The following is a 14,159-nucleotide window of genomic DNA, read 5'->3' as shown; positions in this document are numbered from 1 at the left end:
TAAGCTACTCTTGCTCTTCTAATCTGATCTAAATTTATCCCTACATAAGTCATGTTGAAAGATTGAAAGAAGGGAATCGACCCCAAGTCTTAAATATCACCCAAATTTAACCGATTATAAATTACTAGTGGTTTAGACTGCGGGCATGAAACATTTCACTATTTATAATTTGTCTTAGTGGTTAAGAACTTAAAACTGCGGGCATATAACATGTCACACAACTATAATTAAATATAAAAACTACTCATATTAAATTGTTTAGGTTTCATTTTTCACATAAATAAATCTCTCAAGATTCAACATGGGACAAACATTTTATTTTCTTATTTGATACAATCGTCTTAGCTTGCTGCCTTTCTTTGGTTTTGAGTTTTGACTATTAAAAGAATAAATACATTTGTTAAAGTAACCTTATTTTTCTCAATTGCAATAACCCCTTATTGGTCAAGATTATTCCATTTGATGATAACATTCATTAGAGTACATGTGAAAGTGATCACACGATCAACACCCACACATTCACCCCCCACTTCAAGCGCCCCTCTGTATATATGTGTAAAATGACATTTGCAATTCTATCTACATATCATCATAATCTACTAAATATACTTGGAATGAGTCTTTCGATGACTTTGAGGTCAATTGTTTCAATCAATTACGAGTAGTAATTTGAATACTATATACTTCGCATAAAATTCAAGCCAATTTTGAATATAACAATACTATACTCCATATAACAGACTAATAGTCAAAGATTGTTTTGATATGTATAGATTATATTAGTAATCATCTTATCTAATAATATTATGCAGGTTTGATGTTTGTATTATACTATTATTCATATACTAACTTTAACCTTAATTTTTATACTAATATATAATAACACAGTTTTAATTACAATATTGTATTAAAAACTGTGAGGAAAAACAAATTAAATACTTCTTAGGTTAACTTTATAAGAAATCAAAGAGATCGTAGCAATCAACAATCTTCATCAACTCAAACAATTGTGTTTTATTACATCATTTTAAAGTCAAGGAACAAACCATTGGTACACACCTTTATTATATTAAGCACAACAAAAGATAAAATTACAATGCAAATACTGTTATACTAATAAGCAATAAACAGAAATAACTTATCTCTTGATGCGTGAACCAAACTGACAATAGCCGCGTCGTGGAGAACCACTGACCTAAAAGACGATTCCGCGCTACAAACCCGACTGGAACTCAGAATACTTGCCCAGAAAACAGAACAGGAAGAACATGTGTTTAAATAATTTTAGAGAAGAGAGAAGACTGATTGTGTGTTAACAAGGAAAAGGAAATAAAATTTCTCCAAAAAGATAACAAGGACCCACGCCCGCGCATCGCATTCCCCAAGACCCGAGGCCCGAGCCCGACCCGGCTCGGCTCGGCGCGCGCGCGCGTGTGTGTGTGGAGTAACACACACCTCCAACTTACTCAACTAAGTAGTGCTAAAGCACTACATTATAAAAACAAGGAAAAACCTTCCTCCCCAATCAATGTGGGACTTTTCCCCTTCCATTGTTTTTCTCTCTCTCTCTCTTATTTTTTCCTAACACTCTAGCATTATATCAAGAACTTCCAACAAATACAAATTTCATTCGTCTCACACATTATTCAAAGAGGAAATAACTAGAAATTGGTCGAGTAATATGTATGTTTAAGTACAAGCTTGAGGGTTGTTGCAAAGATACTCTTCGATGGCTTTGTAGGACATTTGCATGCTTTGAAGGCCAGTTTCAGCATCATCCTTGCTAAGAACAGCATCTCCTTTTGCGTGAAAATGAGCAGTCAATTTGTAGTGACTTCCTGAACCATTTGGTTCGATTTTGGCTTCGTAAACAACACAATCTAATACATCCCCAAGAACATCGCCCTCGAAAGTCGTGTACTTGACGTAGTAATTTTCTACATCAAGCTCGTTCACCTTGCTTTTCAAGTATTTGTAGGGAACCCCTGCACAATTTATCAATCACATGTATAATTATTAGCTTAGGATATAAAGAGTAGCATATATATGCACTGAAGTTTACTACAGTATAGAGTATACTGTATACATAATTAATAATGTTACAGTATAGTGAACATTGATTAAATTGATTACTTTGACCAAGTCTGATGGTTGGTTGTCACTTATTTGATTCAGTAGTATTATTAGTTGTTTATAATAATATGTTTATTGGTAAATCAATTACATATTGTAATAATTATATATTCTTAATTATAATATAATTATTGATCAAATAACAAATAAATAAATCAAAATTTCAAGTCAAAAAATCATTAATTATTACGAAGTATATATCAATCATCAGGAGCAAATTAAAACACAATTAATGAAAAGCAGGATTAGAGTGCGTGGTTCTTTGGATGATAAAAATCAAAAGCCAAATTTTGGCAAAAAAATTTGACTTGCAAATATTTGACTACTTTATTACCTAGTATCTCTAAATTTTCATTCTCTAAATTGGCCTAGTTTGGCTAGTTAATTAGTGATTGAGGCAAAGCTTACGTACGTAACTTATCGATTGCATGCAATACTAATTTGCATCTCAATATACGTACTTTAATTTCATTCATTGGACCGTATACCAATATTATGCTTTAATTTATTCATATTACTTCCTATATTATTTTCATTATGTAGCCTTGAAAACCCTTATGATTATTCCAACATATATAATAGAATAACCAAAAATGATGATTATTGGAGTAGATTGAAAATTTGAAATGATAAGAAACTTAAACCAACAAACCTTCGGCAAAGTTAAATTGCTTGACACATCCAACAACAGTAGAGTCACCCTCAACAAAATCAATACTTTTGATGACTTGGGGTGTAACCGTGGGGAAAACATTGTGGTTGTCAAGGCACAAAGCCTTGAACAACCGAGCTGGGGCGACCGAGCTGGCTTCGTCGACAACGGTGTAGGTAGAGACACCCATTACTAGCTTTTGTGATGATGATATTATTATATCAAGATTATAAGTAATTAAAGGATGACTTAAGAGAAAATGATATTAGAGCTTAAGGTTTTGGATGATAAAAGAATGTGGATTTTCTTTGGTATTTATTGAGTTAGAGTTAAGGGTAGTTAGAGGTGAGAAAGCAACATTTTGTTATTTATTTTATTGGTCTTCTCTTGCTGATGATCCAAGCTTTGAATTTCTTCACCTCTTCCTGAAAAAACGAACATAAAATAAGCGGAGTCTCTTGTATTTTAGTAGAGTTAAGAGTTAGGTAGTAGCTCTCTAATATTTATGTTTTGGTTGTCTTAACTCGTTCCATATTTAATTCATACAAGTATATAGTTATTTTATTTTGTTACATCTTAGAATAATTAGCCAATTTTTGAATTTTATTGCCTAATATATTGATCACTTGGTAGGGTGAAATGAAATACTCCGTATTATATTCTCGTTATTCATATAATCATATGGTGTACTATGTATTTTTATTTCAATATTAGTTTAAATAGTCTGTCTAGAACTTGAGAGTTGAATAAAAAATATAGTATATATTTAGTACGTATTTAAGTAAAACCAAGAGGCTAGAAAATGATTTCAAATAAATAAATTTTTCAATAATGTCTTTACAAATAATAAAACTTTGTAGAATGTTTAATTTGCTACTTAGATAATCTCATGTAGTTTTCACCAAAAAATAAAAAAAATAAAGTAATAAAATAAAAAAAGCATTTAGATAGATAATAGATAATGGAAGTTTACTTCTATTTTATTGATTTCTGGTCTTCTCTTCTAGTTTGCTAGCTATACTAGTCAAATTTGGCTTGAATTAATTAAATAATTGAAGGCTTGATCATGATAACTATAAGCACAAATTGCGACTTTAAAACAGAGGTTGAAAGCGGCCCAAATAAATTATTCTCTTCGTATATCCCTTGCAAAGAAAGATAATACTCCCTTCGACCCTATAAGTTATTCTTATTTCTCTTTTGACACTTTTATTAATGCATATTTAAAATCGTTAATATTTCTAATATTATAATAACATGTTAGTATAAAATTAAACTCTATAAAAGTTTATTTGATATCTTACAAGTACTTGACAAGATGAATCAAATAAGGCTCCACTAATCGATCAATAATTATCTCTAAGTAATGGAAAATAAATTGTTATTATGCAATATATGTATATTGTTAATTTGTTGCCTCTTTGGATTAGTCTTAATGTATAGTTTTCCATAAATTATCTAGTATAGGAATGAGGAAAAAAAAAAGTATAAAATATTACATATAGATATCATCTAGCTAATTTTTTTCCTGTATTTAGAAAGTCACAAGAGCGGATAATGATTATCAATCACAATATTTGAATTGAGAGAGAAGCTCTAACTAACTGAGCTATCGCACACAACTCACAAAAAGTTATAAAAGAATTGATATTCAAAAATAATAATCCCGCAAAATTGTATTTCTAAAATACGAAGTAATCCGTATTTTGTACTCATATTAGTTAGAATTCGATATTCATGGTCATTTATTTTGGATGATTTTTCAAGCATAAATGTGAAATATGGAACGTATATGACTTAGGGCGTGTTCGGCGCTAGCGTTTGGGTAGCTTTTAGGTAGCTTTTAGTGGTTTGACTTGGTCAAACCACCACTTAACAAAAAATGTGAGTGTTTGGCAAAGTAGTGGTTTGGGTAGCTTTTAGTGGTGGAGGTAGCTTTTATGAAAAGTTAGAAATATTAGCTTTTGAAAGTAGAGGTAGCTTTTGAGGTAGCTGTTGAAAATTTAATATATAGTTTTAAATATAAATTATTGATTTTTATATGTAACAGCTAGTCGACCGCTACTTTACCGAACACTCATACCTAAATTATCTATATTCACAGCTACAACTTGTTTACAGCTAAAAGCTACCTACACAATTTACAGTTACCTTCACAGCTAACAGCTACCTTCACAGCTATATTTTGCCGAACACGCCCTTAATCCAATTATCAACAACGGTATGCCACTTTTAAAAAAAAACCGTTATGCCAAATTCGGTGAACCCATAAATCAGTCCTCAATCCATCGTGTTTGAACGTGGAGTGGGACCTTCAATTCCTTTGTTTTTCGCATTATTATTGCATTTGATTACTAACATAATTAGTGGTTTCTTAACGGTGAACGCAAAAGCACCCATTTCACTATTTCAGTACATACAGATTACAGACTACTGTATTCATAGTCCATAATTACGAAATTAGTTACATACATAAATGACATAATACGGAGTATTAGTATAGTTGTATTTTAGGATCAAACTGAACGAATTCATATTAATAACATGAATCTTACCGTTTTCGATGAGCCATGATCTAATTAGCCACGTACACGTCAAATCTTCACTAAGCTCAACCATGTGACATTGTGATGTTAGAGAATTCATACAAGTTTTATGACATTCCATCCTAACTAACAATCAGTAAACATCCTATAAAAGAAACAAATCTATGTACTCCGTACAATATATGTAATGTACGAATCATAAGTATATCTGTTATACTTGAAAAACTGAAATAATTCTCCACATCCGATCCGAACAAAAAATATGCTGAATTTTATACCTTTAGGCGTTTATAATACCTTAAATTATCAAGTACGATGTATAAAACATTTTTTAAAGAGGAGAAAGGTGTATAAATTTTTTAAATGCACAATTGACTATTAACTTAATTGAAATTTGAGTTGAAAATAGTTTATCTCTTTGATAAACATTCAATTGAATGTATACATACATATACAACAGCATAAATTCGTTCCATTGACTATATGGATTATGAAGCACAGAGTATATTTTTCCATTAATAGGAAAATACATGGTATAGTTTGTATAAACATTCAATTGATTGTATACATACATATACAACGGCATAAATTCATTATATCGTCTATATGAACTATGAAGTGCGAACTACTTTCTCTGTTCTTTTTTACTAGACATGCTTTGACTTTTACACTATTCAATACCCCTCCTTTAACCGTTTTTTTATGAATAATATGTAAGGAAAAATATATTAATGTGTGATTTTTTTTTAATTCATCTTTAAAATAAGGGTATGTTCACATTTACTGAACTGAAATGATGAACTGATAGGAGCTGAACTGAACTAAGCTAAATGAATGTTTTATGAGAAAGGGAAATTAGGAGCTGAACTGAACTGAACGGAACGGAACTGATTGGAGCTGTACCAAACTAAACTAATTGGAGCTGAAATGAACTGAAATTAAGTAAATGTGAACAGGCCGTAAGTATTACGGAGTATCATAACACTACCTATGTTTCATATTATTTGCAACGATTTGACATAAAGTAGAGTATAATAAATGTCTAATCATTGCAAATAATATAAAATGAGGTATTATATAATTTTTATATTCGGATAATTAAAATTATTAATCATTAAAGTTTTATATTGACAAGTGTAATACTACCTCTGGTCCAATTTACTCGCAACAAAAGAATATTTTATGTCTCACAAATATTACCCTTTTGTTACGAGTAAATTGGACCGGAGGTAGTAAATAGAACTAATTCAAGTAAAAAAGAACCGAGAAACTTGAAAATAAAATGTCAAAACCCGAAAATAAAATACCGGCTCGGAAACTCATTACCTTTGTCTGGAATTTTAGAACTACTCCGTAGGATTTTCAATTCCTCCTACCTTTTCTCTCCTCTTGGGTATTGTAGATCATTTGTGCAAAAACCCAGCAATAGAAATCCCTTTAAGCCTTTAATCAATAAAAAAATACGAGTAATATTTAAAATAATAGTCGTACCAAAAATTTCAACTAAACAAATCTCTAGTTGATCTTAGATCTTGTACCTGCCACTACCACGGTACCACCATTACATACACACTACTCCTAATTTTCTACTACGAATTTTATTTCTGGCCTTCTTCTTCTTCTCTCTGTTTTGACGGTTTACATTGCATCTGGGTTTTTTATTCAATTTTCTGGTTAGTTTCTCTCCTTCATTTTATTATATTTGATTATTTTTCGTGGGTTTTCTTCTAAATGAAGGAAAGGATTTTATTTTTGTGCTTATATTTAGATTTGTGTTAATTTTGTACGGAGTATTGATTAATTATGCTTTGTTGAATGCTTTAGTTGGTTGTTATTGGAAAAAGTTTGCCATAATTACAGTGAATTTGATTAATTTATCAGTAATTATGATGGGATAATTATGGGGGTCTATTCATTTTGAAATGATTGTTGTTAAATTGTTGATTTTAAGGATAAATGCTCATGTATTGAATATTGGGCTGTCTAATTTGCAGGAAAATATTGATTTAATGTTCTTCACAAGTGGTTGAAGGTGATATTCTGCTATTATTTGGGTATTTATATTGATTTTGGTGGGTTGATTGAAACCCTATCTAGAGCTTTATATTTGTGCTCTAATAGGGTGTTATTGCAAAAATTGGCAATTGCAATTATTATTGAAAGTTTCATTTTTGGTGCAATCTGTAAATGGTTGATTTAGTGTAGAGAAGATACTAGATAGCAGGAATGGCTTTAGCTTCACACAAAGACTATGGTTCGGCATCTAATTATCCACGCGCATTGTCGTCTATAATAATCTCAGTTGGGTTACTGGCTGTATTCATTACATTGGCTTCTTGGATCTTGTTGTCATTCCCAGTTGGGACTGTTGTTCGGAGCTATTTTTATGGGGTTGATCAGACGAGTGATTTGGGTCTGTCTATATCATTGGGAGGTTTAAATGGGAGTCAAGTTCGCGGTGAGGACAAGACAGATTTTAGTGACATAGATTTGGCTAAGTCTGAGGGTACAACTGAAAAAGATCAAAATCAAAAACAAAATGATGAAGGTAGCAAAAATCAACCTGGTGAAGATAATCAAAATCAAAATGCTGAAATCAGCAAAGATCAACGTGTTGAAGATATCCAAAATAAAAATGTTGAAGGCAGTCAAAATCAAAATGCTGAAGGTAGCCAGAAAGAGGTGCCTTCTGGTGATGATACTATGCCCAGGGAACAAGCTACTAATAACACTTTACCTACTGAAATTCCTGTAGAGCAAGCTACTAATAACACTCAACCTATGGAAATTCCTAGGGAAAAAGCTACCAACAACCCTCTACCTATGGATGATAGAGATTCGCCGAAAGATGAATTGATCAATGATGCCTCAGCTGATTTGCTTAAATCAGAGACTTCACCTGGCAATACTGATAGCAAAGAATCAGTTGATTCAGGTTAGCCTTTGTGCCCTGAGTCACTGTTGGTTTAATTTTTCTTTCACTATTAATGCTCTTTGGTTGCGGATCTACTGTGTTTTTCCATGCTGCTTGTAGTACTTAGCTTGCTGATGCCTTTTTAATTTTTTTGATTTTTCTGAATTAAATTCCTTTCTATGATTATAATTAATGCATTCATTTTCATGCTTTTGTGAGGTCTTTTAATTACTTCTTGAATCTTGACACTTTTTTACATTGGCTTGAGAGACTGGCAAATATAGGTTGTTCAATCTGCTGTTGATACATGAAAAGAAACTAATGAAAGTGATATATTCATCACATCATCTCATGAGAGTCATAACCCTATTTTTCACCAACGTTCTAAATTTGTTGTGCTACATCTTTAGTACATTTATTCTTTGAATCTTGAAGTCCTTGTCCTGTCAATTAAGAGTTTATGCTTTAGTTTCTATCATCAGATGCATTGAATGAACTAGAAAAAATTGAATTGGTCAGTATAGAAGGAAGCATCTGGAACGCACCAGATCCTGATATGTGCAAAATGAGTTTGTAATTTTAAAATAAATTATTCTGTTGTTATTTGTTGAGTTATGTGCACTGAAGCATATACTGTATAAAATTAGAAACTATCCCTTTGGAGTTGGCTACTGGCTAGTGTGCAAATGGAGATTGTAAGTATTGGTTTAACCTACCAACATGTGCTTTGAGTTTCTGACTTGAAGCATTGTAATCTGATTCTATCAATAATACTATATACATGCTAGCATTATAAATCACTTGAATACTGTTTTGGCCAGCTTTCTGATTTTTTAATTGAATTTTCTTTGAAATTCTCTTCAGAGTGTGATTTGTATCATGGTGAATGGTTCTATGATTCCGCTGGGCCTCTGTACACAAACAATTCATGCCCTGTTATCACTCAAATGCAAAATTGTCAAGGTAATGGGAGGCCTGACAAGGAATATGAGAGCTGGAGATGGAAGCCAGCACAGTGTGAGCTTCCAAGATTTAATGCAACCAAATTTTTAGAGTTGATGAAGGGGAAAACTCTGGCTTTTGTTGGCGATTCAGTTGCAAGAAACCAGATGGAATCTCTTATGTGCCTATTGTGGCAGGTAAATAGCATATGTTCATGTAGTTTCTATTCCTCCCTAAACATTCCTACTGTCCTTTTTTTTGTTCCCCTTAATTTGTTTCCCTTAATTTGTTTGGTGATAGGCAAGAGTAAGGATGTAGTATATTGTTTGTCAAAATGATATTGCGTTACTGAATCCCTTAAACTTATGAATTTATAAGTGTGGCACCTAAGATTTCCTTATACTTTGTTTTTTTTATATTTATTTATTTATTTATTTTTATTTTTCCCCTATCAACCAGTTATTCTTTTTATTAGGATTTTCTGTATTAGGTTAGAGCTGGTCATGGGCTTAGCTGTTGCAAAAAAAATTGGTCCACTCAAACCAGTCTAAACCAGAGTTTGCCCAGTTCGGCCTCTGCCAAAATCCAGTAAAATTGGAACAGGTCTAGTGGAAAAGAGCCTAATTAAACAATCTGGGTTGGATCTGCTAGTTTTAACCAGCTTTATTAGTGAGAATTTTGAAAACTGTGAGTCTCTTTATTTCATAATATGTTAGGTATCGTGGTTCAGTTATGCTTAGCTCTTTATTTCATTGTTGTTTTAGGTTGAAACTCCAAAGAATCGAGGAAACCGTCATATGCAACGGTGGTTTTTCAAATCAAAGTCAGTTATGATAGTTCGCATTTGGTCTTCATGGCTTGTCCATCAAACATCTGAAGCTTCTGGTGATCTTCCATCAGGAGTTGCCAAACTGCACCTTGATGTCCCAGATGAAGTTTTCATGCAAAATATCCCAAACTTTGATGTGGTTGTACTTTCTTCTGGTCATTGGTTTGCAAAGCAATCAGTCTACATGTTGAATAACCAGATGGTTGGAACCCAGTTGTGGTCCCCACCAAAGAAGCAGCAGCCACTGAATATTAATAATGTTGATGCATTTGGAATTTCTGTTGAGACAAGCTTGACTGCCATGGCTACACATCCTAATTTTACTGGACTGACCATTCTTCGGGCTTACTCACCTGATCATTACGAGGGCGGTGCGTGGAACACTGGTGGATCATGTACAGGAAAAGTGAGGCCCATATTGCCGGGTCAGTTGGTGAAAAACGACTTCACGAATATCATGCACGAGAAACAAGTGAATGGATTTTATGAGGCTGTTAAAAAGCAGACAAACCGTTCGAAATTGAAGCTGTTGGACATCACTGAACCCTTCTCATATCGGCATGATGGTCATCCAGGCCCATATAGGAGCCCTGACCCGAATAAAATCACAAAGCGAGGCCCAGATGGAAAGCCACCACCGCAAGATTGCCTCCATTGGTGTATGCCAGGCCCAGTTGATACCTGGAATGAGCTTGTGCTTGAAGTTATAAGACGAGAGTTTGAGGGTAACCAAAACCCTACCGTCTAACTCACGATATATATTTATCAATAGCTAGGTAGCCTCTGATACTTTGCTATCTTATCATTGTTACAAATACTTGTAAAGTATTTATTGTCGAAGCAGAAATTTACACTGTAGGTGTTTCTTGTTTGAGGGGTCTGATTTAACGGAAAATAGCAGATAAATTTTTGCCATTGAATCAGGTTTTATTTTAACCTGGTTGTGGATGGAATACGCCAGAAAGCTTCTTGTAGATGTTTTGGGTTCTACACTATAATTTTAACTTATTTAATTATTTCAATGTCGTTATTCTATTATTAATGTCTTTCTTATGTCATTAGGCTGCGTGATACATATTACTGGTATTTATTTAATCCAAGCTGTTCACATATTCGCTATCAATCAGCATCGATTTTTCTTTGTCTAGTTGCCATATTTAGCTGTCCGGATTAGCACAAGCCGACGCAATTTTGGCATAATTGAATGGAAGCATAATTTCCATGTGCTAAGAAAGAAGGCATGGTGCTTATTGTTATATTAGTTGAAGAAGTGAAGTATTAAGGGTTGGTCTAGTTCAGAAAACACAAGTTTGTAGCTATGACTTCGGCTTATTCTAGAGACTATTCTAGGTCCTCTAACTATCGAAGAGTAGCCTCTTCGATTGCAATTTTGGGTGTGCTACTTACAATATTTGTAACCTGGGATTCTTGGTTCATATTGTCGCGGCCCAACAGGTTGGTCTCTACAAACTATATTTACGGGGCTAATCTTGCAGAAGATTCAGATTCTGTTGTTTCCCGGGAAGGTGGGCATGTAGCCAAACCTGACCATGATGATGAGTCAGAAGTAGAGATGGAATTGGAGGTGGATGTGTCTACAGGAGAAACTGAACCTGTTCGGAGTCAAACTGAAAGCAGTGAAGGCTCAGATAGTTCAGGTTAGGCTCTGTAACTTGTCTTGATGTGAGCCTTATCTGCTTATGCTTGTGTTTTCCTTAAATTTGGTTCAAGCCACTATTTTTTTTATCTGTAAATCAGCCAACCTATATGTGAAGCATGTTTATTTGCATGTCCTACTGAGTACCCATTGTCGTTTAGATGTTGAATAGTTCAAAGAAAAGGATGCTTAATAACAGCATTGATTTTGGAATTTGTACGTTTTGTGTTATTTGTTTTAAGTATTGTCCAACAAATTGTTTTTATCGATGACTGACTGGAAGAACATAAGCTTTCTACTTAGATCATCTTCAGTTGCACTATGTAATCAAATTGCTCCTGAGGACAGGTTACTGAGTATCCCAACACAAGCAGTCAGATTTCATATACATTACATTTGGTTTCCAAAGGAGTTTGAGTGCATCAATAGCCAATCTATGTTGACTTTTCAGCTTACATAATTTTCTTCAAGTTCCTCGCTTTCAACTTGCACGAATTGTATACTGCAAGTTGATCATGGGCTGGGCCGAGCTAATAGAAGGTCTATGCATCAGGCCAAAATAGCTTCCCAAGCCCTTTAGATTTTGGTTATGCTGAGCAGGTGATTATTTCTATTTGTATAAAACACATTTCTGGCTAGATAATGATGGCCTATACTGCTAAACCGGCTTGTATGGGTTTGGGTCGGGTTAGTTTGGTTACAAATTTATGAATGTCTCTAAATTGTGATTCTTGATTGCAATTATTTGCGATTGTGATTGCTTGTTTATGTGTAGTTTTCCTACTCCTGTGTTCACTTGATCATAATTCCTGTAGTTGTTTATGAATGCAAGTTGCTGTATTACACAGAAGTCAAGATGGTATCAGATCAAATTTCAATTTAGTATGAATATAAATTTCTTTTTTCATTGTCAAACTTGTAGATTGTGACCTGTACGATGGGCAATGGTACTATGACCCTGAAGGGCCTTTGTACACAAACAATACATGTCCTATCCTTAGTCAGAATCAAAATTGCCAAGGAAATGGTAGGCCGGACAAAGAGTACGAGAACTGGAGATGGAAACCATCACAGTGTGAACTTCCAAGATTTAATGCCACCAAATTTTTGGAGCTGATGAGTGGAAAAACCATAACTTTTGTCGGCGACTCTGTTGCTCGCAACCAGATGGAGTCTCTTTTGTGCATACTTTGGCAGGTAATTCCAGAGTATTCTTTTGACACTTAGTTGTTTCACTTGCATTCTTGTATTGCCAAGACTGAACAAAATATATTCTTTATGGTTGTTAGGTTGAAGTTCCACGAAATCGAGGGAACCGTCGTATGCAGCGCTGGTTTTTCAAATCAAAGTCTGTAACAATAATTCGTTTTTGGTCTGCATGGCTTGTACATCATACAACAGAACCTTTCTGCTATGTTCCAGATGGAATCACGAAGATCCACCTCGATGTTCCTGATGAAACCTTCATGGAACTCACACCAAAATCTGATGTTGTAGTCTTTTCCAACGGCCACTGGTTTCCTAAGCGATCAGTCTATTTGTTAAACAACGAGATTGTTGGAACACAGTTGTGGAACTCACCAGAAAATCTGCCAATGAACATAACCAGCACTGAAGCATATGAAATATCTACTGAGACTAGCTTGACTGCTCTGGCTACTCATTCCAACTACTCGGGACTAACAATAGTCACGTCTTATTCGCCTGATCACTATGAGAATGGTGCATGGAACACTGGTGGATCGTGCACAGGTAAAGATAGACCTTTATTTCCCGGTCAAGTGGTGGAGCACGAGTACACGAATATCATGCACGATAAACAGACTGCAGGCTTCCACCAGGCTGTTAAGAAACGGACTAATGAATCAAAATTGAAGTTGATGGATATTACAGAAGCTTTCAAGTATCGTCATGATGGTCATCCAGGTCCATACCGGAGCCTTGACCCGAATAAGATCACAAAGAGGGGTCCGAATGGGCGTCCACCTCCACAAGATTGCTTGCATTGGTGTATGCCTGGTCCTGTTGATACATGGAATGAGCTTATGCTTGAACTCATCAGGCGAGAGTTTGAAGGCAACCAAAATTCTGCCTTCTAGTTTTTGTAGTATTCTTTCATGAGACAGTTCATTAACCTGTCTGTGATCATTCATTGTTCTCATTGTGAAAATTAATTGTTAAATATTGTGTGCTTAACATGTTTTTATAGATTCAAATTTATAACCAAACTTCCTATTGGGGATTTTTCCGTTGCTTCTAATATGAAGTTTGAGTAACTTGATAATCAATTGGGAAAGCCAAAGGTGTAGTGGTATATTGTTGAATGATCTAATTCAGTAATTTGAGAATCCTTGGTATATTTCTATTAGCATAAGATTGAAAACTATAAAGCTCGTCACGAGCAGATATAAGAAAAAGGTGGATAAAGTAAGAAAGGACAAGCGCAAAAAATGTTATTATGAGACAAGAAAAATAAGATAATAAAA

At 34.1% G+C, this 14,159-nt stretch overlaps 3 protein-coding genes across 3 annotated transcripts; 2 read left to right on the top strand and 1 right to left on the bottom strand.

The window, feature by feature from the left end:
* Positions 1 to 1,621: 1,621 nt before the first annotated feature.
* LOC145630001 (pathogenesis-related protein STH-21-like) lies at positions 1,622 to 3,088 on the bottom strand. Its single transcript, XM_081682242.1, has 2 exons — positions 2,786 to 3,088; positions 1,622 to 1,985 (listed from the first exon to the last, which is right to left on the bottom strand). The coding sequence occupies exons 1-2, from the start codon at positions 2,973 to 2,975 to the stop codon at positions 1,690 to 1,692; spliced, it is 486 nt and encodes a 161-aa protein (XP_081538368.1). The 5' UTR covers positions 2,976 to 3,088; the 3' UTR covers positions 1,622 to 1,689.
* A 3,610-nt stretch (positions 3,089 to 6,698) lies between these two features.
* LOC145630000 (protein YLS7-like) lies at positions 6,699 to 11,034 on the top strand. Its single transcript, XM_081682241.1, has 4 exons — positions 6,699 to 7,004; positions 7,326 to 8,266; positions 9,110 to 9,384; positions 9,952 to 11,034. The coding sequence occupies exons 2-4, from the start codon at positions 7,558 to 7,560 to the stop codon at positions 10,762 to 10,764; spliced, it is 1,797 nt and encodes a 598-aa protein (XP_081538367.1). The 5' UTR covers positions 6,699 to 7,004; positions 7,326 to 7,557; the 3' UTR covers positions 10,765 to 11,034.
* Positions 11,035 to 11,177: 143 nt separating this feature from the next.
* On the top strand, positions 11,178 to 13,901 carry LOC145631453 (protein YLS7-like). Its single transcript, XM_081683526.1, has 3 exons — positions 11,178 to 11,674; positions 12,596 to 12,870; positions 12,963 to 13,901. Exons 1-3 carry the CDS (start codon positions 11,335 to 11,337, stop codon positions 13,770 to 13,772), a joined length of 1,425 nt encoding a protein of 474 aa, XP_081539652.1. The 5' UTR covers positions 11,178 to 11,334; the 3' UTR covers positions 13,773 to 13,901.
* The last annotated feature ends 258 nt before the right edge of the window (positions 13,902 to 14,159 follow it).

Source organism: Chenopodium album, chromosome 5 (assembly GCF_948465745.1).
Source record: "Chenopodium album chromosome 5, dcCheAlbu1.1, whole genome shotgun sequence".
Lineage (NCBI taxonomy): Eukaryota > Viridiplantae > Streptophyta > Magnoliopsida > Caryophyllales > Amaranthaceae > Chenopodium > Chenopodium album.
This window is presented reverse-complemented; position numbering and strand designations above follow the sequence as displayed.

Excerpts from the sequence above, each read along its gene's own strand:
- LOC145630001 (XM_081682242.1), bottom strand. The coding sequence starts at position 2,975 with ATGGGTGTCTCTACCTACACCGTTGTCGACGAAGCCAGCTCGGTCGCC. Across the intron at positions 1,986-2,785 it reads GCAATTTAACTTTGCCGAAG|GGGTTCCCTACAAATACTTG; the intron begins GTTTGTTGGTTT and ends TAAATTGTGCAG.
- LOC145630000 (XM_081682241.1), top strand. The coding sequence starts at position 7,558 with ATGGCTTTAGCTTCACACAAAGACTATGGTTCGGCATCTAATTATCCA. Across the intron at positions 8,267-9,109 it reads CAAAGAATCAGTTGATTCAG|AGTGTGATTTGTATCATGGT; the intron begins GTTAGCCTTTGT and ends AATTCTCTTCAG. Across the intron at positions 9,385-9,951 it reads TTATGTGCCTATTGTGGCAG|GTTGAAACTCCAAAGAATCG; the intron begins GTAAATAGCATA and ends TTGTTGTTTTAG.
- LOC145631453 (XM_081683526.1), top strand. The coding sequence starts at position 11,335 with ATGACTTCGGCTTATTCTAGAGACTATTCTAGGTCCTCTAACTATCGA. Across the intron at positions 11,675-12,595 it reads TGAAGGCTCAGATAGTTCAG|ATTGTGACCTGTACGATGGG; the intron begins GTTAGGCTCTGT and ends TCAAACTTGTAG. Across the intron at positions 12,871-12,962 it reads TTTTGTGCATACTTTGGCAG|GTTGAAGTTCCACGAAATCG; the intron begins GTAATTCCAGAG and ends TATGGTTGTTAG.